Source organism: Petaurus breviceps, unplaced genomic scaffold (assembly GCF_028583685.1).
Source record: "Petaurus breviceps papuanus isolate PSGF00001 unplaced genomic scaffold, PetGlider_PUasm1.0 90603, whole genome shotgun sequence".
In the NCBI taxonomy this organism is placed as follows: domain Eukaryota; kingdom Metazoa; phylum Chordata; class Mammalia; order Diprotodontia; family Petauridae; genus Petaurus; species Petaurus breviceps.
This window is the reverse complement of record NW_027187284.1, coordinates 2,614,318-2,641,097: the sequence shown is the minus strand read 5'-3', so window position 1 is coordinate 2,641,097 and position 26,780 is coordinate 2,614,318. Positions and strand designations below refer to the sequence as shown.

The 26,780-nt window shown below is 35.0% G+C and overlaps 1 protein-coding gene across 1 annotated transcript in view; it reads left to right on the top strand.

The window, feature by feature from the left end:
* Positions 1–26,780, top strand: part of DMD (dystrophin) — a 2,504,498-nt gene continuing 2,477,718 nt past the window's right edge. The window contains exon 1 of the mRNA XM_069063824.1: positions 1–259. Within this exon, the coding sequence (XP_068919925.1) occupies positions 253–259 (7 nt within the window). The 5' untranslated portion in view covers positions 1–252. The remainder of the gene's footprint in view (positions 260–26,780) is intronic.

Below are 26,780 nucleotides of genomic sequence, written 5' to 3'. Positions count from 1 at the left end.
CTGACGATGTAGCAGCTGCATAATAAATGACTGAGAGAATCATGTTAGGCATGCCCACCTAACCTAACTTGAATCATGCGAAAGGGGAGCTGTTGGAATTCAAATAGACTTTCTGGTCCCCAGCAGTCGGCAGTAATAGAATGCTTTCAGGAAGATGACAGAATCAGGGAAAAGATGCTGTTTTGCACTATCTTGATTTGTTACAGCAGCCAACTTATTGGCATGATGGAGTGACAGGAAAAGCAGCTGGCAATGGAAGGTAGGATTATTAAAGCTATTACATCATTATGAATACAATTAGGAACTGACCATGACAAAGCATCTGTTAGAACAAGCAGCTGTTGTTGGTTAAAGGTTTGCGGCTGCGGTCCCCAAACTCTGAAAACAATGTTCCTTTCAGAGAATAGAATTCTAAATTGCATTCTGCTGCGTTAGATTCTTTTTTTTTTTTTTTTTGGGGGGGGGGGGGGGTGCTTTGCTTCCCATCTATGGGAAGGACTTCTATGACAAAAATTATTGTTAGGAGGTTTTGGAATAAAGTGTCTTATCAGAGTCTGGGTAGCTCTAGGTATATGATAATAGAAGAAAAACAAAATCCTCAAGGATTCTACCACTAGCCAGACTCATACAGCGTAGTTGCATGAGGGTGATTGATGTGTTGGCATATTAAGACAGTGAGAGAAATGAAGATGCATGTATGGAATGTTGACATAGGATGAAAAACATTAGAGTGGGTTTCTGTTTCAGAAAAGAGTTTGGCTGTCAGTCTTCTCATCAGTTTTTAGCTCTTGACATTTATTCAGTTGTTCTGTATTATATGAAGAAAATACATCAGTATCTCCTGCAGGGTTTTTCAACAACTCCAGCATCTGTTTCAGCTATTGAACTGTATTCACGTTTTGCCAAGTTGATACCTACCAGCTGGTCTATCATTTTTCATTTGATCATCGCTCGTAATTTCCCCTGTATCAGCTTATTTCAGATAGGGTTTTGAAAGATATTAATGAGGAATGACAGAAACTGCTCAATTATTTTTTTTAATTGCAGTCTCATTTTTATTAGGGGTAGGAACCTTACTATGTTTTTATTTCCTAATATTGTTTACTGAATTTCTTTTGTCAGATTGTATTTTGCCTTGAAATTTTTTTTACTTTTTAGAAAACCTTTATATTGAACTTAAAAATACTTTAAGATAAACAACTCATAAGCACAAATTTTAACTAACTCTAGAAAAAAGTTGGGGTAGGGATGCATTACAAGCTTCTGTCATTTTCTCATACATTTCACATTCATTGCCATGATGATCAGCCGGTAAGTCTATATTGTGCTATATATACTGATTTTTTTTCACCACCACTAGGGTGAAAAAAGAATCCTGAAGCAATTTTTAACAGATGATTGTTTAAAACAGTTGTCAGATAATATTAGTATTGATTGTCCTAAGAAGAAAAAAGTAAGTCTCTTAAGAAACTAGCTGCCAATTCCAAAATTTCCTAGAACTCTCTCCTACCCCCTTCTAAATATTCTGTGTAAGCAGCAAAGTTAATAGCTTTTCAGCTAATCATACTAATTTGATTTTTTAATATATGTTGCTATTCACAGATGCTATCTGTTCTTTATAAAATGCTAATGTCTCCATCATTTTGCCAAATAACACTTCAATCTGTTACATAACTTTTCCCTCTGAATGTTAGTTCATGTTTTTCAATTACGTATTCCTCCTAAGAATGAATTAAAATGCCATGTGTTTATTAGTAGTCTGAATAAAAGCTGAGGGATGATTACAGCATTTGGATTTTCCCAAATTATCAACAACTTAATATATTTGTGAATAGCAAAGGACTTAAATGAACACTTTTAACCTTGAAATATCCATGACTTTGGCCATATAACATATACTCCATCAATACAGGGGAAGAAACACTAAAGCAACCCATGTAGATTTGAGATGTTAATAGCAAGCAAGTTGTTCACGATGTCAAATGAGGATGAGTTAATTAGTTATATTGCATGTGATGCTCTAATCAGACCTCTTTTGAGGTTTCTAGAATAGCATGTTACAGTATTTGGTTAATGTCAAGGAAGACAAGAATGACAGCCAGTGCTTCTACTCACCTGTGGTGGAATAGTTATAAACAAAATTTGTTTATAACAATTAACTTTATCAGTAAGATATTTCTGAGAATGTGGATTTGACTTTAGTCCACTCATTTTGCAATTACAAAATTTAGGATTAACTCTTGTCAACAAAGTGAGTGACATCTCACATCACTGGTAAAAACTCTTATGCCCTTCAAAAATTTATTAATTGCAGTGAGAATTCAATCTCTTCCTTGTCCAAATAGTACTTGCTTCTAACTAACATCTTGCTTCAGTTATTATTATTACTTTAAAGGCATGTGATTCAGTTGAGATGCCATAATTTAAAATAACCCTTAAACTCAGCCACCTAAAACCATTATTTTATGATTTAGTTATTTTGAGACTTAAAAGTGATTGTGTAGTTCAGCTCATTAATGAATGAAGAGAACACTAGGTGGAGCTAGCAGTTGATTTTTCAGAGAATTGAAAAAAGCTTAGGATAACACACCTGGAAGGCAGTATCACTTTTATCATAAGCCATATTATTATAATGAAAATTACAAGCCCATCTTGGTGCATTTAGTGAAAGTTTAGTCTTCAAAATGGATGGCTTGCTTGGATCCTTTTCTTCCAACTTTCTACCCTTGCTTCTACCCATTAGTTTGAGAAAATTCAGGAATCAGATGAGGAATTTATGTTGCTGGAAAGATAGGATAATATATGAAGAAGAAAAAAAAGAGAGAAAAGAAAAGACATAGAATATCAAGTTTGGGATTTATTTTCTAATCAGGGTTATAATTTGCCAGGTTTTCATTGCCCAGATTCTGTAGATACTGTTGCAAAGTTATGTAAAAGCCAAATAAGCTTTGCTGCCTAAGTGTTCTGTTTTAATGCCCCTATTTTCTCAGTGGAACAAAAATAAATGTATTGAAAAGATTCTGTGAAGTTGCACTTAACAAAAATATGATGAAATATGTGTTTTCTTTCCATTTTCTCCATTGTTCTTGTTAAAAATGATCTGCCACTACCATATTCACATAAGCACCACATTAAGGCTCCAAGACTACATATGTAAATGCATAATGTCATAAATAGTGTTGCTTTTGAAGTATTTTCTTTTGTATATTAAAATAATGATCTTGATCTAAGGCCTGGGTTCTAGTGATTTCTCCATACACTGGTTAATAGATGTGGCTATTCCATTCACTTTATGACTAAGGACATACATTAATAATGTGCTTCATTGAGGATCTTGGTACAGTCTGTCCCAAGCAAATAATAATAATAATAGCTCATATTTTAAAGCTTGTATAGCACTTTCTCTCATTTTAATGTTGCAAATTAAATAGTTCTAGTATTATTGCAATTTTACAGATAAGCAAACTGAGATTGGAAGAGGTAATAAGTAATCTTGCCCAGTGTCATATAATTAAAGACCTGAGCTGGGACTTGAACTCAGGTTTCTTCCGACTTTGAATCTGATTTTCTTTTCACACCACACTGACTGACTTTAAAATACAGAGAAATCAAAAGTAATAGAACTAGTGACTTCTGCCTTGTTAGAATCAGGACTCAGTACTAAACTGTTGAACTGAGATAGTGTATCATGAGAATATGTTTCCTGTAAGGTACTTGCCTGAATTTTTATTTTGCAGAGAAAATAATTTTAGTGAAAAATTTAGGGTTTGATGCATATGCTTATGAATGGAAACTATCCCTTTTGAAGGGCAAGCATTGAATTAGTGTTTGATCAATGTTAAATTCTTGATAATAGTTTGAGCACTTTGGGGGAATATGAAAAATTCAAGGAAATCCAAAAAAGAAAAGGGTTATGTGAATATTTTTTTTTATACTTTAACATTCCCCTTTGTTTTTATGTATCCTTTAAGTGTTCTAGCCCTGTTGGTTTTTTTTTTTGCTAGATTTTCTTTCTTAATAATAAACTTACTGAAGGCAAGGATTATATTTTATTATGTCTTTTATGGGAAACTTACTTCTCCTGCCATTGGTATTTTGAGTTCTGAAGGCTAACACAGATTTTATTTAGAGAATATAGGTTACATTTGATGACCTAGATTCAAATATTGTACTATTGTGGGTCTTGACCTAGTTAAATAACATCAGTGGATGCCTCTGAAATATAGGACAATCCCAAACTACACTCCAGATCTGGTTATCGTGATCAGTTTGGTGGTAAGAACACTGGAAATGGCTGTTAAAAGTTGCTATTTAGTGTTGACAGTGGATATGGGCAAAAACTTTCTCTTAATAAAATCCTTGTCCTTTGTTTTGATTCATTTAAGTAGACATGAGTGTAGAGATTATAATTATACCCATTGTCCCTACCTTCTCTCCTCCTTATTAGGTTTTTCAATGACTAAAAATGAAAATATATTACTCTGCTTCTCCTCCATCAACATGTCTTAATTACTCCCCTAGGATTTTTGTTTTGTTCTTGGCAGATAGGTGGTAGTAAAATTGAGGGTCACAGGTATCTTTAGGAAAGACAAATTATTATTTTTAATGAAACATTTCTAGAGCATATGTACAGTCTTTTCCTGCACCGTGGGATTCCATTAGGAATCAGGATGATTGAAAAGACTAAAAGCATTGCAGGCTAATAGTCTCTACAATTTCTCTGCATGAAAATGACAGGCAGCCGTCTCAGATCTCTCCTCTGTTTATTGAGAAGCTACTCCTTTCCTCAGATATGGCTTTGATTCCCTCCACCTCCCAACTCCCACTATTCTATTTGAGTTTGTTGTGCTATGATGAGATACTGCTGTTTAAGGTCAAGGATTCAGAGAATATTAGATTTAAGTTAAATAGCAGCTGAGGTCTTGCACACAGATGGAGAAGCTCAAGACTCAGACAGACACTAAAGGGTCCCCAAATGACCAAAATGCAAGTCAGTATTCTCCCCTCATATTTTTCATCCAGTTTGGGAGATTCTGCTAACTGGATGAAGGATCATTTCTGATTTTATAAGAATTTTATGTCACTTATTTATATACAATAATCACTTTGGCTAAACCCTATGGTTTCCTGGAATTCTGACCTTGCTGAAAACCAGTTATTTAATTTATGGAAGCTTATCTTTTATGTAGGTCCTTTCTGGATAGAGAAATTGCAACAACAGCAAAAACAAAAAGCTTAAGACACTAGGGTCAGAGCAAGGAACAATTAATTCCTAATTCTTTTTTAAGCCTGAAAAGGCACGAATACTCCTCAAGTCATGCCTACATTGCAAAAAAGGGGATTTTTATATATTTTGCAATTGGAAAAGGCAAAATGAGCTTATTTCTCAAATATTTACCTGCCCCAAAGTTGTAATTGTTATACTGATTCTTCCTAAAAGATACATAAATACAGACTAGAAGAGCTAGGACATGGAAGTCTGCTAGGCATATAAATAGTATATATTAGACTTAAAAGTTTGATGACAGTTTTCCCTGCAAGGAGAGAGGGTAGTAACATTTCTTTCAAACAGTATAGAAAATCATAATCACTAGTTTTAAAGGACCCTAAATTTACCACCATAAAGCATTAAATTAAATTGCCTCTCTTTCCTATAATTATGCAACCAAAGTTACCCAGTTTTGTTTTGTTGTTTTGTTTTGTTTCTCATGGGAGGGGCATCCTTTCTGTGCACCAGTTGCCCTGGAAATAGAAGTAAGACCTATTGGATTCTTACTTCATTTCCATGAGGATGCTACTGAGCAGCTCTTTTGTGCTGACTGTCTCTATGGTAACAGATACAAGACTGAGGGGTCTGAAGGAAATTCTTCCGATTGGCTCAGAAATAAGGAGAGAACAGGGAGGCTCACTGAGGAAGAACCAAAAAAAAAAAAAAAACTAAACAGAGGCAGAAGAGGCAACTGAGAAGAAAACTATCCATGAGGAAGTCTTTGCTTTTTGTAGAAATAATTTTCATTCCATTTTAATCCATTTTAGACCACAATAAAATCCAACACATATAACTCGGGAAAAAATGAGTTCTATTGTCAACCAGCCAGTCCATTTTATGTAATTTTAGGCACAAAGAGGTTTTCCCTTAGTTGTTTTGCTTTTCATAACAGCAGAATTTTTCCTTGCTTTGAATTGGTAGCAGCACCTTTGTAATCCTGGAAAATTTAGTTCTTGCTATCCCTTTCCGAGATCTTGATCTTTTAAAGGATTTTCTTTTTCCTGAATCCAAGGAAGGAATAGTGAATTCTTGGTGGGATTCATTAGATGCACTCAATTTCCAGGTTAGTACTATAATATGCTGATCTTTATAAGACATTCTATTTATGTGCATTCCCCCAAAGAATCTGCATTAGAAGTAAGAAAAGCAGTCCAGTTTACTTGTGATATCCAAAATTTCTACAGATGTTAGCATAACTTTCAGGGGTTTTTTTTTGTAATCCTTCATTGTAAAATTTATTTATTACTTATATTATTAGTGTTTGGTATTTCTTCCTTATGTTTCTTACAGATATAAAACTGTCCTTCAAAGTAATCATTTTGATTCTTATTGGTTACAGTCTCTCTCCTTTGTTTTCTCTAATATTTAGAAATTTTTAAAAATCAGTATCTGTACATCTTTTTGCATTAAAATATTCAAAGCCTGTTCATAACATTTACCTGAAGAACAAATACTTTCAAAACATTGTCTTCCCAAAGCAGAAATATTAAATTTTCTCTATACAGCTCTAAATTTTGGGGAAAAATATAGCAGTCATGTAGAAAAACAGATAAATTCTTTTTTTTTTAAGTTACAAAGGCATACTCATCTTTTCAGACTTATTCTTTCTGTGTTTCATGTTAGAGTCAAAGAAATAAAATGCTAAGAATAGCAAGTCAGTTCAAAGATAGAACTTCAGTCTGTCTAGCTTTGAAATATCTTGAGCATTTCTCAGTTAAGTACTCAAAAGTAGAAAAGAAGAGATGGAAAAGGAATTAATTAGGGTTTTTTTCTCTAATACTTTTGCACATATATTAATTTTTATCAAAATGTGACTATGGTTTAGATAGGTGAGAAAAGTTTTTTTCCTCCTTTAAAATTACATAAAGACAAATTTGTTCATATAAGAACTGAGCACAAACTTAATGGTTAAGTCCTAGGATGACCCCTTTCCACCCCTATGCCCATAGATCTAATCATAGTTAGAAAGTTAGTAATGAAAAGCTGCCTTTTATGGAATTGATCTAATCAAATTAGAAGTTTGGTTTTATTAACAGATCAAAACATGTTTTATAACAGTATGAAAATTGGGAAATTGAAAGAATGTGGATGGCTCAGGGTTTGTGTGTGTGCATATACACACATATGTATGTGTATATATAAACATATATACACACATACATGTATGTATATGTATGTATATATAATTTCCTCTCATCACTGCTGGGTAGTGTCATCAGAGCATAAATGAAGTCCATCATTAGTGAGTTGTTTCATTTTTTGAAAAAATATGTATTTTTAAAAGAATGCAATTAAAGGTGCTTCTGTAGCTATTTGTATATACTCTTGGGAGGATTATTACAATTACATTCCTGTTTCTCAGGGCATTCAATGCAGATCTAAGGTGTATGAGAAATACAACAGTATTATATTCTAGGACCAATTAACACCCTTGCTACTTTACGCATCATGGCAGTTTTTATCTGCTCACAATTTGCTCTATGTATAGAAGTCTTTCTGAACTACTATATCTAATGATGTTGTTATTTGATTGAGATAATTAGTTTAAAAAATTAAAACTTTATTACCAAGATAAAAATTCAGAACCCAATATAGGACTCAGTGCCTAATATTTTGGTCAATAAATTATGGAAATATGAGGTATTTCAGAGTGCTTTAAAGGACCTATAAATCAGTATAGGAACTGTAACTTTATGAAAAAGTTTTCTCTTTAAAAAGTATCATTAAAATCATTTTAAAGCTGATTTAATTTTAATGAAAGGGTATCAACCCCCATGTAAATAGCAGTAATGAGGACTTGAACAACACTTCAGTATAGTGGTTAGAGAATAAGTCCTGGAGACAGGGGCACCGGACCTGGGTTCGAGTTGTTTATCTGATACACATATTGGGCTGTCTTGCAAGATTTCTAGCCAGTCACTTAACCCTAGGCTAGTGTGTTAGACTATAAATTATAGAGGACTGATAACCTGCATTGGTAAATGGAGTTTCCCCCAGTAAGCGTTCCCTCACTGATGAAATCAGAGGTCTATCTCTTCTCAAAATGAATTCTTAACTTTTGACATTTATTCAATTTGCTTCATGCCTTTTTAAAAAGAACATGTGGGTAGTGAAGAGACAGTAAACTGGATTAGCAAGAACATAATGGAAGGGTGTGGGAAGGAGATCAGACATGTGCTTTACTATTGTTATTCTACTAACTAGTTCTTTGAGCTTGTCCAAGTCATTGCACAGCATTTAGGCCTCATATTTTTATCTGTAAAGTGGAACGGTTGATTTAGATAATCATTAATATTCTAGGTTCTACAATTGTTATTTTTTTAAATTTATGTCTATTTATCTAGAAAAAAAATGGATATTTACTTTTCTCATTTTTTTAATTAGCTACCAGAAAGTTTGTTTTAAAGGCTTAACTCATCTTATTAACTTATACAATTGATATTTAGACCTTCTGTTAGCATGTGCCTTTGATATCTCCCTCTGTTATTCCTCTTTTGTTCTTAGCTTCTTTATTATGGGAAGGGTAGGGTGGAGGGATGTTGCTTACTAAGCAAGAGTTATAACCATCATCTGTCTGTGGGTGATAGATCATGAATGAGTCCAGGAAATTGTATTAAGAGTGTTGATAGGGTAAGATGAGGGTGTTGGGAAAAGAGTTATCATGTATTAAGAGGGGAAAAGACCAATTATTATAGTCTTATGCTTTCTGAGAAAATATGGTCACAAAGAAAAAAAGAAAGGAGGATTTGTTTTAGAAATTTTAAAATAATCTTCATAAAAGAAAGAAATGAAGATTAAAAAAAAATAACCAGCTTGGAGATTAAATGCTTCTCTTTTCCTTGGTAAGAGAATACAGATGCTGCTCTGGGCACTTTTTTTTTTCCTTTAAACTGATGATGATGTTCTTCATTCCCCAATTCATTCAAACAAACTTTAATAGAAACAAGGATGGTATATAGAATTGCTGTAACATTTCATACATCTTCCTTTCTTCTTTTTTCACCCCGCACTTAATATCATAATAACTTTATCTGACTATTTTCTGTTAGTTGGGAAGTGGCAGGTCTTTGGTAAACTCTGTGTGTGTGCACATATATGAAGTTTAAGTCACTCTAAATTAAGACCATTTGACTATTGGGAACATGGGAAGATTCTGTTATGACAGAAATTGCTGTCTATTATCAGGAGAGTAACTAGCCAGAATTATAATTAATTATGCTAATATTACTTTTCATATAAACTAACAATCTAATGGAAGGACATTTGAGCATGATATAATTCTCAAATGACAGTAAGGATTGCCTGTTTCTAATTTCTTTATTTTTTTAAATTGTATTACACTTAGAGTACAATTTTATATTTTCATTAAATTACTGGCATATTTCCTACATGGAAAACTACATTATTCAATTTCTTTCCTATGTCTCATAGTGAGTTTAATTAGGGCTACTGTCTAGAAGCTCTGCTAATTTACAAACTATAATCTTTTGCAAATGGTATTTACTGCTAGAATGAATGAATTCAAACCCCATGAAGCACAAAGGATTTTCCTGCTTAATATAAAATAAAATAGATGTATATATGTGTTATATTATGTGCGTGTGTGTGTGAATTCTATCTATCTCTTTTGGAAAAAAATAATCCAACTTAATGACAAATAAAATAATTATATATAGACACATACATATGTATTTATGTATATGTGTACATTCGTACACATATCCCCACACATTAGAAGAGAAACTTAATTATTAAAATTTAGGGATTGCCTTTGGTCAGAAATTATTTTAGAGAATCTTAATAGTTTTTTTTCCTTAGAGTCTAGCAATTTACTCACTTTAAAAGCAATTAAGCTTTTAATCTTTTCAAATATGTAACACTTTGTCTCACACCTCTCTTTTTATGTAGTAGTATTTATTATACTTCTGTGTCCCTATGTTTTATTGTTCCAAAGAAGTGCAAACTCCATTATGGAGTCACAGAATTTGAGAGAAAGTAACACAGGAGCCATACAGTCTATCCCCTTGCATGAAAAAAAATCCATGGTGTCTTCTAGTCTCTGGGTGAAGACTTCCATAGAAGGGTGACATCATCTATCAAAGTACCAGTTCCACTTTTGAAGTAACTGTTATATTGATATAAAATTATTTTACTGGTTTCTTTGCAACTTGTACATATTCCTCCTGGTTATGCCTTGTGTGGCCAAAAGAGCAAGCCTAATCCCTTTTTCACTTGAAACCCTTAACATACTGGAAGACAGATATCATATCTTCTTAGTCTTCCTTTGTCCAGGCAAATCATGCTCAGTTCCTTCAACTTATCATTATGTACCAAGCTGGTCCCTCACTCTCTTGCTTGCTCTTCTCTTAATATTCTTCTTTTACCATTGGCCCATCTTAAACCATAGAACATGGAAGTGAACACAGCACTCAAGATAAAGTTTGATGAGTGTAGAATACAGTAGGTCTGTCACCTCCCTATTCTTGGAAGCTGCACTGTACTTAATATAACCCAGGGTTCCATTATAATTTTTGGCTTCCATATCACAGTGCTGAGTCATATTGAACTTGCAGTCCCCTCACACCCACTTATCTTTTTTAGAATAACTTTTATCTATTCCTCCCTTATCTAATTGTGAAGTTAATTTTTCAGTTAAGCCAAATGCAAAACTTGACGTCTCTCCTTGTTAGTTATTCTGATTGTTTTTGGCCTAACAATCTTAGCTTTTCAACATCTTGAATCCCGACTCTTTTTCCCATGGAATCAACAACTCTCCATCCTGGCTTTGTGTCATCTGAAGGTTTGATGAATATACCATCTATGTCTTGATCAAAGTCACTGATAAAAATATTTAGACCTCACAAGGCCAAGGACAGATCCTTAGATTGATCCCCAAGAGTCTTCCTGCCAAATCTAACAAGTTCCAAATCTATCTAATTGTAATTTTCTCTAATCCACATCCTTCCATCTTCTCTACAAAAATAGGACAAGATCCTTTAGCAAAATTTTTGCTAAAACTTTAGAAAACATTAACCAGAGCATACCTCTCATCTGCTTGTAAGAAGAATGGAGGGGAAGGGAGAAAATAAGCATTTATGTAGTGCCTACTTTTTGCTAAGTGCTTTACAAATATCAAGTCAGTAGGATAGGAGTTAGGGACCGAACCTATCTTAGCATGGGGAGATGGAGAGCCTTAATCTATACATAAGGATTCCTTTGGGCAACATATTGACTCTGTTTTAAAAGGTAATGTTTATATATATATATATATATATATATATATATACACACACACATATATGTGTATTATATATAATTCGTGTACTTTTATTTGTAAAATATTTCCCAATTAAATTTTAATAATTTAATATTTAATTAGCCTATGGGCTTGTTTGACACCTCTGGTCTAGAGTACAGTGATTTTAAATGGTTTTCTCAGTGTCAAACAGATAATTTGTGGTAGATGAAGGACTTGATGACAAGTCTTCCTAGCTTTGAATCCAGGTTTTTGTTTTGTTTTGTTTGTTTTTTATCCATTAGCCCATGTTGCTTCTAGTTTACTAGGCTGGCCAAGAAAGAAATCAAGTTAGTCTACTTCACCTGTTCTTTTTTTTAAGCAATTGGGGTTAAGTAACTTGCTCAAGGTTACATGGCCAGTTATTTTTTGTGGGTGCCAAGTATCTGAGGCTGGAACCGATCCCGGGTCTCCCAACGCTGGGACCAGCGCTCTTACTCACTGTGCCACCTGGCCGCCCCTACTTCACCTGTTCTTGAGGAAGCTGTGCTTCCTCTTTATAATCACATCTGTCTTATAAATGGGGGCACATGCATGTGATTTCTGTTACTGATGGAGACTGAAGATGACAGTTTAAACTCAGAAGTTCAGTGTTACAGTTGTTGTTCTGTTTGTCCTTCATTTTCGAAGAGGACCATGACATTAGGGAAATGATGATACAACTTGAAGTTGACTTTGGTTTGAGTGAGGGAGGACTGTCCAAGGTCACCAACCTCACTTTCTCCTCCAGAGCCATCTAGATCCACTGACCAGATATTCATCAGGATGACTGGAGATGACCCTGGCCCTTTTAGGTTAAGGCTCTTTCAAGTACTCACTTGGAGTTAGGTAATGCCCATTCAATGAATAGGCCTCTTTAAGAAGTGAGTCAAGGGATGGCCCCTTTAATTAGCAAAAAAGAAAGAAAGTCAAGCTGGGAGGGGAAGACCATCATGCTTGCTGTTCCAAAGAGAAATAATCACCATTGACATTCACTCTAAGTCTGGAGGGGCTGAAATACATCCATTAAGTGGAGTTTGGGTAGGGACCTATTGGGGTTCAATCTATGAGCTTTAGAGTGAACTGAGTTTAAGGTTTTGTGAAAGAAAGAAAGAAAAAGAAAAGATGGAAGGAATCAATCAATCTAGCCAGTTATAGTAAACTAAAGCTGAACTGGTTTCCCCACTAAGACTAGCACTAATATCATGAGCTCTTGAGATTAGAAGGATATCTGGCTCCCTAAAGAGGTGTGAACCAGCACACATTAGGGAAAAAAAGGGGAGCTTTAGTACTGATTCATATTGGGATTAAAGAGAGGTCAGGTAGGTGGTGCAGTGGATAGAGTGCTGGGCCTGGAGTCAGGAAGACTTGAGTTCAAATATAGTCTCAAACACTTACATGCTGTGTGATCCTGGGTAAGTACCTTGACCTATGTTTGCCTCAGTTTCTTCATCAGTGGTAATAAAAGCCTCTAGTTCATAGGATTATTGTGAGCATCAGAGAGGATAGTCATTGAAAGGCACTTAACACAGTGCCTGGAACATAGCAAATGATATATAAGTATAATATAAGCTATTATCACTGAATGCTTGGAGGTTCTACTGCACCTCTTACCTGGGTGAGAAAATGAGGCCTGGCCAATAGCTAGCTAGCTACTTAGAGCAATAGATATTGAAATAAACAAAAAATTGCATCTTCATTTTCGATTTGTCTAAACATGATCTGTTCAAAAAGTTCCCCAGAATTTAACATCAAACTTACTGCTCCCTCTTTTGAAATTCTGGACATTTGTACTCCAATCTTCCATGAACTTTCAATCATCACCAGTAGTGGTGCAACAACTGCATTTACCAGTTCTTTCAGGCAGTGAGCATGTAGTTCACCTGGGCCAAGTGGCTTAAATTCATTAAGAAGAGCTAGGAGCTTTTTTATAATCTCTTTACCTTTCCGTATGATCTACTCGTTAGTAGTTTTGTTGTCATTTTCTGTGTAAAGGTCTTTCTCCATTACACAGAAAACAAACAAAATAAATATAGAGTAGCTAATAATTTCTACAATAAAAATAATGTTGTAGAGACAAGTACTTTGAAAGACCTAAGTATAGCAACTTGTACTCCAGGAGACCTGCCATCAAGCATCCCTTCACTGGGAGTTGATGGACTCAAGATGAAGAATAAAACCTGCATTTTCATATATGGCCAGTATGGGGATTGTTTTGATTAACCATGCATATTTCAAATAACTGATTTGTTTTTCAGTGGATCAGGGGATTTGGAAGTGAGAAAGGGAATAAGGACAACGTTGTTCAAAAAATGAAAAAGAAAATAAAGTCTAGAGAATAATTGAAACATTTATTTAATGTACAGAAGGTAAGAGGAGAAAGGCTAGAAGTAATGACAGACAAGTAGGCTCATTTGGAAGTTTCAAGTTGAATTTATAATATACTTAAAAAGAAAAGCAATATCTACATAATAGAGATTTATAGTTTCAGAATATATTTACATATATACATATATTCATCTTCTGTAAGCATATATAATTTCATTGTGTCATTCATTTCATAATGAAAATTAAAATCAGAAATGAAGATTTAAGAAGCTCTGCCTTATCTATGTTGTTATTTACATTCATTTCATCTACCCTAAAAAGAGTAGATTCTTCTTTGATCTTCATTGTTTTCCCCCAATAAATCCTAATAGTTCATTCTGAGCTTTAATATTCCTGACTCTTTTTATAGGACTAAATATTCCTGATTCTTTTTACAGGACTACATCAAGTTCTTGTATTCATCCTTGTTACCTGACTTTTCTTTTTCATTTTCTGTACATTTTTTAAAATTTAAATTAATTGCAGAGTTCCCCATACACTTCCATCATTCTCTTCAGATAAATGCCTATTTTTCCTCCTTTTTGGAGTTGTTTTCTTTTGTATTTTCAGAAATTCATTCCTGAGTCTCTCCCTTCTACCTTAGGCTGACTTCTCCTGAATAATTTTAATTCATAGGATCCTACCTATCTGTCCTCTTAACCCTTTGAAATCTGTTTTCCCAAAATCTACGGTACATATCATCATCTTCTCAGATTTTCTCTTTTATCACAAACTCCAGGATGGAGTATTAATTTCCTCCCTGTGGGTAGTTGACAAAAGAGTGCCCTATGATACACTGGGAAATTACTGAAAAGGTTGGATTCTTTTTTAAGATATGGAGAGAAGATCAAATCACAAGAAAGTAGCAGCATGAATACCAAAATAATGCGTGATATTGTCCTATAAAGATAAAGTTAGCAGTCCTAAAACTCAGAATGAGTTCAGCTTGTCTAGGAATAATAAAGCAGAAGCAGCAGCAATAACAACAAAGAGGTTCTTTCTATATGCTGGGCAGAAGAGAATTATGTACAAAAGAAATGGAGATGACCTAATGCTATGGCTGGATTTCATGATGGAGATAAGGCAAAACTCCTAGCCAGCAGTGAGGAACCTGCAGACTTGAGGCTACATGTGATCCTCTAGGTGCTCAAATGCAATCCTTTGACTGAATCTAAACTTCACAGAACAAATTCCCTTAATAAAAGGATTTGTTCTGTAAAACTTGGACTCAGTCAAAAGGCTGCACCCCAGGACCTAGAAGGAATTATGTGACCTCAAGGCCCCAGGTTCTCCATCCCAGACTCTCTTTTTCTTCTTTTTTCTTAGCCAAGGAGAATAATCTTGGGACTAGAAAATACAAAACAAAGCAAAAAGAAGAGGTCAAGAAAGACTTCATTTCCAAGCTGAGAGTGGAGACATTGAGAGAACACCTAGTTGTTGTTGTTTTTCGGGGGATGAGGGGAGGTTGTTTGTTTTTTCCTTATGATCAGATCCAAATGAACTACATTTAAGTATATCATGTGAAGTAACATATGTGATTGTGTTTTGCAAACTCAAATAAAGACAGATAATGTCTATGTTTTTTTAAGAAGAGAGTAAAGTCTGAAAACAAGATACGAGATAGTTTGAGTTATGAAAGGAATAGTTAATAAATATTTAATTAAAGGAAGCAATTATCACTGAAAGCCAGGATGGCTTCATCCAGTACGGGTCACCAGGTGAACTTCATTTCCCTCCAATTTGTTACAGGATCAATAAACGGCTCAAGTAAATGCTGTATATATGGAATATATAATTTTCAGCAAATAAGATGGTGATGTGTCGGTTAGATGACAATAGATATTATTTAGAACTGATTGGATAAAAAGACTCAAATATTTTTGCCTAATGCTCAATATCATCTTGGATGTAGGTCTCTAATACAGTGCCTCAGGAATGTATACTTTTTTTTATCCATAACTAGATAAAAACTTAGATGGTGTCCTTATCAAGTTTGCAGATGACATGAATAATTAAGGGGTAAATTAATATGTTGGATGACACTATCCAAAGAAAAATCTCGAGTTTACTATATTAAATAGAACTCAATAAAGATAAATATTAATAAAGACATTAATTAATTAGTTAACATTGCTATTTGTTTTAAAAATATACTTTCCAAGTTCAAGAAAAGAAGTGTTGGGGTTTTAGTATTTGCGAAGCTCAAAAAGTTGGAAGTTCAAAGTTCAAACACCCCAACACAAACAGTGCAGACTTAGGTTAGAAATGGTGTCAAGATTATGATTGTCACCCTGTATATTGTCCTGGTCAGGCCACATCTCAAATATGGTATGTAGTTCTGGTATTGCATTTCAGGAAGGATATCAAAGTCCCAAAAGCATTCAGAAAGTAAGTTTGACTAGCTTAGGGGTCTGAGGTCACATTTATAAGAAAAATCTAATTCAGGTGATGTAAGAAAAGGATCTATTCTTCTGTATATTGAAATCTTTTGAGGGGGTACATTTGTAATGCAGTCACAATTGATACCTCTGCATTGTGATTACAACTAGTGAAGGATTGTGTTTGGTAGTTATTAATAAGGTAGCTAGCAGAGGAGTGGGCTGGATTTTTATTCTGGGGATAGAGATTTGAATCCCAACTCTGCTACTTTAATAACTGTGTGACTTTGGGCAAGTGTGTGATGTTTCTGAGACTCAATTGCTTTAACTTAAAAGCAATGGTTAGATTGGTTAATTTCAAAGGTTATTCCAAAAGTTGGGTCATGTGAATGTAATTTGTTTTTACATTCACTGAAAAGGACATCTGAAGTTGAATTTTACAGTGTTGACCTGAGGAACATTTTAAAACTTTTTTTTAAAGCCTTAGTCTTGTAGATATGTAAAGAGAAAATAGGAATAAAATCTTTTCAGGTAAATAGGGTATTCATCTGTCCCTTTGAGAAGAAACATAGATAACTATTGATAAATTTCTTAAATTGTTTAAAGATCCTTCTTTGACAAGGAGGAATTTCTGAGCTACAATGTCAGTATGAGCATTTGTAAGAAAAACATTACTATTTTGTGATGACTAGAATGCTAAAAGTTGTTGTTTTCTTCCTTTCTTCTTTGGCTCTGAGAGTGCCCAAAGACAGATTAATGATAATATAAAAAGCTTCAAGATTCAAGGCTGTTTTGGATCTCAAAATAGAAATCTATCATTTTAAAATGGTATCCATGATCATGCAAATATTTCTAGGTTTCTAGTTTACTTCCAAGAGACGACCCCAAAAAGATTGTCTTCATTGACCCAGGTGAAGAGTGATGGCCTTTTTGAGGTTGTTTCTATGCATGATGTGTGCTGTTTTATTTTTGAAGCAGCTGATTGTGTCCTAGAGAAGATGGCTGGCTATCTTTTTTTTTCCTAGTGATATAAAAAGGTGGGAGGAGTAGGAGTGACTGCTGAAACTCTCAAAGAAAACCTGAAATGGTATGCATAGTTTATGTGCCACATCAGCCTGCTTTGTATGCTGCTGTCATCCTATCTGATATTGTGCAAGATTAGATTCTGTCAGTGCAAGACAGCACAGGGGAAGGTATGATACCTTTACTGGGAACTTCAGCCACCACATTGCCTTCTTTGTCAGAGACCGTTGAGCTAGAGGACAGAGGGTGGCCAGAATGTGCACAGTAGGGCATGGGTGTTTTCTTTCAGCATTTGGGAGCTGCTTATTCTGAAACCTGTGTCTAGCTCACCAGTCTATTATTTGTACTATTATTTTGCGGAGTCATTTTTAGCTTAGCCTGCCTACCTGATGTATTTTCCCTGGAGGTTTATTGCTTCTTCTCTTCCTGTTAGCTCCTTTTCTGCTTCCCCTATAGTCAAACAATTCTGTCTAAAGAGGAAAGTTTGTTCCAGTTCTCAGACAATTAGCTCCAATTCTCATGAAATCACAGCTACAGGAAATAGATATCAGGGCGACTCTTCCTTTTGTATTAGTGTGTGCAACACAAGTCAAGTAAATAATTTCATAAATACAATAGAGTACTTTCCTTTTGGTGTGTGCAAACACAATTACTGCATCTGGTTTGCTTTGGCTTAAGATGAAGTCAGAGTATTCTCCAGGAGTTTCATTTGTGCCCTAGAGGCTTACATTTATCTTGCTCTCTGCTCTGGAATCTTTGGTTGTTCTTATCTACTCTTCTGGCCTTTTTTCCTGTTACAAGATGATTAGAAAAGAGATATCTCATCTCTTCTGTTGTTTCTTACTCTAGTGTTCATAAGACTTCAGAAAATTGATTTAACTAGGGTAAATTGGGTTGTTGTTGTCTTTGGAATAGAGGCTTAAGTTCTCTCCCTCTCTCTTTTTTTTCATTTTCTTTTTTTTTTTTTTTTTTTTTGCTGTGAGCAGAGAACCAAGGTGGTAGAGAACAGAGGATTGGTCTGAGAGCCTATAAGACCTTAATTCCAATAACCAGGCGACTGGCAGCTAGGCAGCAAAACAGACAGTTAAAATATGGCCTCAGATGTTTTCTCATCTTCAAAATGAACTGGAGAAGGGAATGGCAAACCACCTCAGTATCTTTGCCAAGACAACAACAAAAACTGAATGGGGTCACAAAGAGTATGACATGACTGAGAAACTTAAACAACAGCAAAGCATGTGACCATAGCAAGTCACTTACCTTCTCTTCCCTTACAAAGTGCTCTAAGATTTATGTTATAGATCTGTATTCATGGAGGAAATCTCCTCATTGGAGGTACCCAGATGAAATCATACAAACTGTTCTAAGCCTCCTCCATTGCCAAAATCAAAATAAACAAACTTTGAGTGATTTTTTTATATTGCAAATAGTTTTTTTTTTTCTCAACACTCTTGCCTTAAGATAACTTTGCAGAGAAAACTTGATCATTTGGTGATTCATTGAGAAAATATCTTAGAAGATAATGTAGCATTTTCATTTTTCTTTTTATGTTCCACATTCACTTCAGCAAAATACTTGAATAAATACTAGTATATTAACTTCTACAAAGAACGAAGACCCTGAGGCTTGTAGTTATTCCAAACTTGAAAAGAAATTAACTGGAGGTCAGCCCCAAGAGGGCAAGGTAGGGTTTTTCATGTACAGCTATAGCTGATGTTTGGAGAAACTTGAGAGTGCATGAGGAAAAGAGAAGGAAAAAGATGAGGTTTTCCTATGGCAGCAGGCTGCCCATTCCTGCCTTTATCTTCTATCTGTGAAATGCTTTCTAAATGCTCCAGTGGAGAGATGAGTGATCAAGATTTATTTTATCACTTATACTCACTCCAGTAGCAGAAATACAGAAGGAAAAAAAAAAAAAAAAGGATTCAAGGAAGAGTAGTCCTTGCCATACCCCTGCTTTGTTTTGTTTTGTTTTCATTATGTTAAACAAAACATTTGCAGCATATGCTATTATTTCTCATAAAGACTTAGGGTGTTGACCCTGTTATTTATGTTGCCTGGTTTGTACCATGAGAACATAATAGGAAAGAGAAAGATTGATCTTTCTTAGTGCATGACTGGGACCTCAAAATCCAGCCCAGTATTACCCTTGTGTTCTCTTTTTTTGTGGTTCAGTCATATCTGAATTTTTGCAATCCCATTTGGGGTTTTCTTTGCAAAGATGCTAGTGATTTGCCATTTCTTTCTCCAGCTCAGTTTACAGATGACGAATTGAGGAAACAGGGTTAAGTGACTTGCTCAAGGTCACACAGCTACTAAGTGTCTGAGGCCACATTTGAACTCAGGTCTTCCTGACTCCAGGGCCAGCACTTTGTCCACTGTGCCACCTAGGTACTCCTGTGTTGACTAACTAGGGGAATAAATACAAGCGATTTCATAACTATATTTAAGTTGCATAATAACTAGAAATAAGGGACATTTAAAAATAAATATGCCCCATATACAGGAGCATAAGAATAACTAGATATTAATCTAGAAATGGGTTAAACATATTTCTTGCAGCAATATGGTAATATCAACCATGTTTCAAGATACAGAAATATAAGAAACATTGTGGAAAAGGTTATGCTTTACCCAGAAAAGACTGTCATTTTCTAACCCTGATAGTATCTACAAAATTACTAATGTCAAAAAGTTAAGGAAAAAAAAAACATGAAAAGAAGAATTTTGAAAACAATCTCTCTTATTAGTTGCTAGTTCATGTTCATTTGATATTATTGTTGAAGAAGAGCTAAATTCTCAAAGGTGAATTTGGTTTTTAGTTTGTTTTTGTGTGCCCCCCCCCCAAAGTAAAAAGAATTACAAACAATACCAACCCCCTACACACACAGCCAACCAAAAATTCACTTCAATCAGGTCTCTCCCATATGAATTGGTGTGTTCCTAGTTTTTAGAGTAAAAGGTAAGAATCATTTTAACAGATGGATATGTAGGTGTTTTATTGCATTGATGGACTGAGTTAGGGATGTAGATTGACAGTTGCTGTTGAAATTTGGATTTCATAGCATTTTCACAGAGAATTGCATATACTATAGTTTTCCACTGTCTGTTTTGGAGAAATGCAGCATTATGTTTGCAGAAGTTTCTTGTTAAGATCCTTCTGCATGTTTGTTTGTTTATTTGTTTTTAAAGCAATCTGGGTTAAGTAACTTGCTCAAGGTTACATGGACAGTTATTTCTGGGTGTGGTGCTAAGTATCTGAGCCTGGATTTGATCCCCAGGTCATCCAGACACTGGAGCCAGTGCTCTTACTCGCTGAGCCACCTGGCTGCCCCTTGCATGTTTGTTTTTTAAAGGCCACTTTACTTAATAACAAATTCTTGCCAGTTTTAACAGTAGATCTCTGTGTTACCAAATTAATAGGAAGTCGCATTAATTCATGGACTTGGTTCTAACAGACAGTTGGCATTTGCTTCTTATTCTGAGTGACATGACAGATGCAGAAGAAATCTCCTTTTCATCTCTCCCTTTAACGATTTGGTCTGAAATGTAAACGAACCATATCTAATTCAGTTATTTAACCCTAACATTTGGCATGACACCTGTGATACAAGAACAACATGCAGTTTGGCACAATTTGGCATGGTGGTTGGTCTTCACTCATATCATTCAAAAGGATGATTGAAAATAGTGAAAGATTTGGGGAAACTTATAATTCAGTTTTCTATACAGCTATCTTCTCATACCCTGAGGAGGTAGGGAATAAGTATTTTAAGTTTACTTAAACATAGTAGTAAATATAAGAAGAAATTCAAGTTAAAAATATTGGTTGCTTTTTAAAAATGTGTACATGATGCCCTCCATTTTATTTGGCCATTGTAGAATTTGACCTGTATGGTGCTGAATCACTCTGGTTTGAGCTTCATGTTTTTTTTTCTGGAAAAATTCATTTATCTAAAACGTTTTAGAATGTCCGATTATGTTTTATTCTTCTTACATAGTGTATCCATTTATGTGATGTATAGAAATTGAACTGCCAGTTCCACGAGTACCATAAAGCTGAAAGAAGTCATTTACTTTGTCCAAAGGTGTGACACAGAATGGCTTGTGAAGGCTTTTTTGGTGGGTAGCCAACAACAACTTGTCCTTCCCCTGGGTCTCCTTCCAATTCTCATGTCACATCTTTTCTGCTTTCTTTCTCTATCCTTTCATTTCCCTTCTCTTTCTTCTGTTTCTAGTCTTGCCAGTTTAATTTACTTATTCTTTCTCTTGCTTAACATAACTGCCTTTCTCCATCAATTTGTTAGTACTTGTATGACTGTTTGTAATTTTGGCTATGTTCTTTGTATCTAACAAGACTGTAACTCTTTAAGAGTTGCTTATATTTGAACCTCTTGACTTAGACTTACATTTACTTAAAAAGTTAAAAGTCCCCTAATTTCCCTTATGCAATGAATAGTCCATTTTAATCATATCTTGGGATTCAGATGTTCATGTCATTTCTTGTGGTCTTAATTTTACCCTCCTTATGAATAAAAAGATATATTTGCAAATTAGCTGAAGTAGCCAACATTGTTGTAGTGCTAAAGTCTTTTGCATAAGTTTTGTCTATTTGGTGTGCTTGAAAAGGTTTCTTCTTTCACATTTCTCTAGCTTTTAACATGTGCTATGTGCTATTCAGATTTCTATCCAAATCTCTAAAACATCAACCTGCTCCCACCAATCAAGGTGTCACTCTGCTTTGGTGTTGACAAGATCTGACTTCTTCAAATATGCATCACAAATAATTTTCTTTTCAAAATTATCTACATCCCATTTGAAAACTATGTTTTGTTTATTTTTAAAGCAATTGGGGTTAAGTAACTTGCTCAAGGTTACATGGCCAGTTATTTTGTGTGGGTGCCAAGTATCTGAGGCCAGAACCAATCCCGGGTTTCCTGACACTGGGGCCAGCGCTCTTACTCACTGCACCACCTGGCCGCCCCAGTTGTGGGTTTTTTTTTTTCTGTTTTAGAGTTGTTTTGTTGTTGTTTTGTTTTATAAATGAAGTGCTGTCATCAAAAGAAATATCTATGATTACTAATGTCATGACCATTACTAACCATTAAAAGTTCTGAATATAGCCTTTCTTATGATCTATCTTTCTTCCTATTGTGAACAACCCTTCAACTTGATTATTTATGGTTTCTAATGAAACCAACTTAAAATAGTAGAGAAGACTTCTGATGACAACTTTTTACCAGGGGTTTGGATTTTCCCCAAAATAGGAGTGTAAAGTTGGGTTGCTCTCTTTACTTTGTTTCCTTTGTTTGCTCATGTTGCCACTCAATTACTTGATTTTGGGGCTTTTGCCACAGTAGGACTCTGCTGCTAGACAGGGGGGCTTCATACCAAAAACTGGGGTTTTCTCAGGGGCCAAAGGCATTAGTTAGGTGGCCCCCTCACACACTCTGGCTAGCTGGTCTCACAACCCAGGACCTCCACCCTAGACTACAATCAAGATCCAAGCAGGTTAAAGAAAGAGCAATTACACCTCAGTCTGGTTGCTGGGTCCCCTGACAAACTGCAGACTAAAAGCTAAAGCTTCCACATGGTGGCAGCTGCATGGCCACAGCTCCACAGTGGCTTCTCATGCCGGGGACAGAAGCCTACCTCACTTGCAACTACTGGATCCCAAAGTCCACACTGCACTGACCTCTCACTGTATCCTTAGCATCTATGTGTGGATAATTTTGTAAACCTCCACAGCTGCTGGTTATCTGAAATCCCTCCAGCCAGTGGCTGGTCAGGCCTACCCTGGGGCTAAAACCTCAGGTTGGCGTAGGGCTGGTCAGCTCCCAGAGCATTGCACTGGCCATTTGCTTCTGGCCTGCTGGGCTGTCCTCAGTGGGAGGTTAGCTTTTCTGTGTCATTTTGTGGGTTCTGTAACTCCAAATTTCCTCAGAGTCACCTTTTACATGAATTGGAGGAGGTGAGAGCTGGAGCCCCACCAGGGGTTTGGATATTCTAAAATTTGCTTTCTACACTCCACTCTTTCCTAGGGTAGCTGGATTGCCCATTGGATAGAATTAATAGCATTGGGCTCTGAATCTGGAAGACTCTTTTTTCTCTACTCAAATCTGGCCTCTGGACAAGTCACCTATCCCTATTTGCCTCATTTCCTTATCTGTAAAATGAGCTGGAGAAGGAAATGACAAAGCACTGTAGTATCTTTGTCAAGAAAACCCCAAATGGGGTCACAATTTGAGGAAGATGACTGAAACAATTATACAATAATAACCACTCTTCCTTCATATAAAGCATTCTTCTCTCTTACCATCCACTGTGTCCATCTTTCCATTTCTCTGACACCCAAAAACCCATGTCACAGTGTTAAAGCCATTTTGGGCATGAATAACTTTGAAGCTTAGTGTTTGTTCTTTGGAAATGCTGCTGCTGCTGCTGATGGTAGAAACATAGATAGATTTCTTTTGTAAGCACTGTGAAAAGACAATCCCTGCCATATAAATTGTTATGTCCCCAATGCCTTGCACACAGTAGGTGCTTAATGAAAGTTTAATGAAGAAATGGATACATGTCGAAACTAAATAATTACTAGCAAAGTTACAAAAGTAATATGGAGGATTTATAAATGCAGTGCTTGCTAAAAGAAAAAAAAAGCTCTAGGTAATTACAAATTAATAATTTAGTAGTTATGTAGTTTAATATAGCCCATGTTTTAAAGAAACACCTAATCCAAGGGAAAATAAAGGTATTTATTTAATCATCACTTCAGTGTTATTATAGCCTTTATTTCTAAGCATTTTTAGTGCCTAATAACAGTTGACAAGTTTCCAGGCATAATCTCTTGATAGTTACTTGTGAAAAAAAATAATGGACTTAATACTACATAGAATAACCACAGTCTAACTAGAATATTTTGTTAAGGACAGAGGGACCATTTTTTACTTAATAATTTGCTAAGAAATGTTTTCTCTCTTGTAGTTCCAGCAATTAAATTCTCAACATTTCTAAAGCCATAAATGGGCTTATTTAATAACAAAATAGTTGTTTTCATGGGGGAAAAATCACATGTGAAACAAATGACAGCAGTCTATATACATTTTTTTAAAGCAATTGGGGTTAAGTAATTTGCTCAAGGTTACATGGCCAGTTATTTCTGGGTGTGGTGCTAAGTATCTGAGCCCAGATTCGATCCCAGGTTATCCCAACTCTTGGGCCAGTGCTCTTACTCACTCTGCTACCTGGCTGCCCCTATATACATTTTTAATAAAGACATGCAGAGGAAGTATTTGTGGTTACTGAAAGAATCCCAATAAAATTAGGATTGAGGGACTGGGGATATTTAGCCTAGAAAAGTCAAGGGGCACTTGATCACTGTCTCCAACTATCTGAAGTCCTGTCATGTGGAGGACAGATCAGATTTGTTCAGTTTGGCCCTTGAGGATAGAATGAGGAGCAGTGTGTGGAAGTTGTAAATAGGCCATTTTAGGCTTGATGTCAGGAGAAATTTCCTAACCAATAGAGCTGTCTGAAAGTAGAATGGCCTGTCTTGAGAAGTGATGAATTCTCATTCAGTGGAGATCTTTAAGCAGGGACTGGTTGACTACATGGTCATGATGTTACCATAGGGATTTCTTTCAAATATCACTTAAAAATTGCAGCTAAGTTCTCTTCCAACTCAAATTCTGTGACTTTTTGTAAAACAAACAAACAAACAAACAAAAAACCCTGAGCTTTTCAATAAAAATCTGACCTTTAAAAGATATGAGATATATTAAAGGAAGGTGAATTATATGAAATAATTTATCTTTTTTTAGAAAACCCTTAAATTCAACAGATGTTCTTATTTTATTTCATTCTCCTAAATACAGAAAGGAATTTTAATCAAATTATAGGATTTAAACACTTGTGATTTCAAGTCTTGTCATTGATAAATCTATAAGTGTGTTGAAAAATCATTAAAAACTTTCATTGTAATCATATTTTGATCTTAAAGCTACAGTGTTTGAAGGTGTCTTATGTGTCAAACTGGTAAGTGATTGAATCCTTTTATATATCATATTATATTTAGACTATATAATGATGTTTGAGATAGCAGAATCATGTCATATAGTCTCTTGTATATGCCAATTTATACAGAATTATGAACATAATTGTAGATGTGTTAATTATTTAAAACTGAATTATGAAATAAAATTAATAATCTGAAAGAACTAGAAAATGTTCCTCAAAAGAAAATATAAATATTTTTAAAAGTGACTTGGAACAATGAAGCATTGTAAGCTAACTTTTTAATGTTTATATAAAGTATATTCAGTCATCTCCTTTATAAATAAGAAATTTCAGTGAAGCTAGGTGGTGCAGTGAATAGAGCACCAGCCATGGAGTCAAGAGGACCTAAATTCAAACCTGGCCTCAGAAACTTAACACTTACTAGCTGTGTGACCTTGGGCAAATAACTTAACCCCAATTGCCCTGCTTTTCCCCCTCCAAAAATAAATAAATGGATAAATATGAAATTTCTAAAATAAGCCTTTTCCAGTGGCCAAATGTCAAGTTTCTGATTTCCTCTCCTTCCTGAAATGTTTGTTGGCATTTAATATCATGATATCACCCACCTAATCACTTTCTTTTTAGATCTTTTCATATATCTTCTATAAAAACTTAACTATTTAGAATTCTGTTATAGCTATTAGATGTGTGTATATGTTTCCCAGAGTTTAGTGCTTTCTTGCTTCTCTCAGGGTCAAGATCAAACATCAGTGCAATCAAGAATCATAGTATTTTTTTTTCCAGTGAAAGAAAGGAAATGTTACATATTTCATAAATAAGGATGTTTAAAGAGGATGTTAGTAAGAGGCTAGGAGAACTGTATTTATAGATCTAACTCTCTCACTAAGCAGCTATATAGTTATGGCAAGCCGCAGCCACTCTGAGCCTCTGTTTCTTTATCTGTAAAGGGAGAAGGTACTTTGTATTTGCAAGAGCTCTTCTAGCTCTCACATTTTATGATGTAACTCACTTCTTCTCAGTCACTAATGGACATAGGAAAACTTATTCACAATGAGAGGATGCAGTGATGCATCCTGTTTTGTTTTTCTTCCCCAACTCTAATCTATCATTATCTTTTAAAACCAGAATGATAGTTCAGTGTTCTGTCTCACTGTGACATTTGAACTAGTAAGGGACAAATGAATGTGTACATAAAACAGGGGGAAAATGAGAGATAGGGGAATTTATGTGCTTTCATATCTAGATTTATCATATTGGTCAGTGTTGGAAGCCAGACTTTGATTGAAGCTTTATGTACTAAAACCTTATATTTCAACATGGGATAAAATGATATTCTCCTGGAGATAATGATAGTGAACATTTATATAATGTTTACAATGTGTCAGAGACATACTGCTAAGTGCTTTTCAATTTTGATCTTATTTGATCCTTACAAAAAGTTTAGGACAGAAAG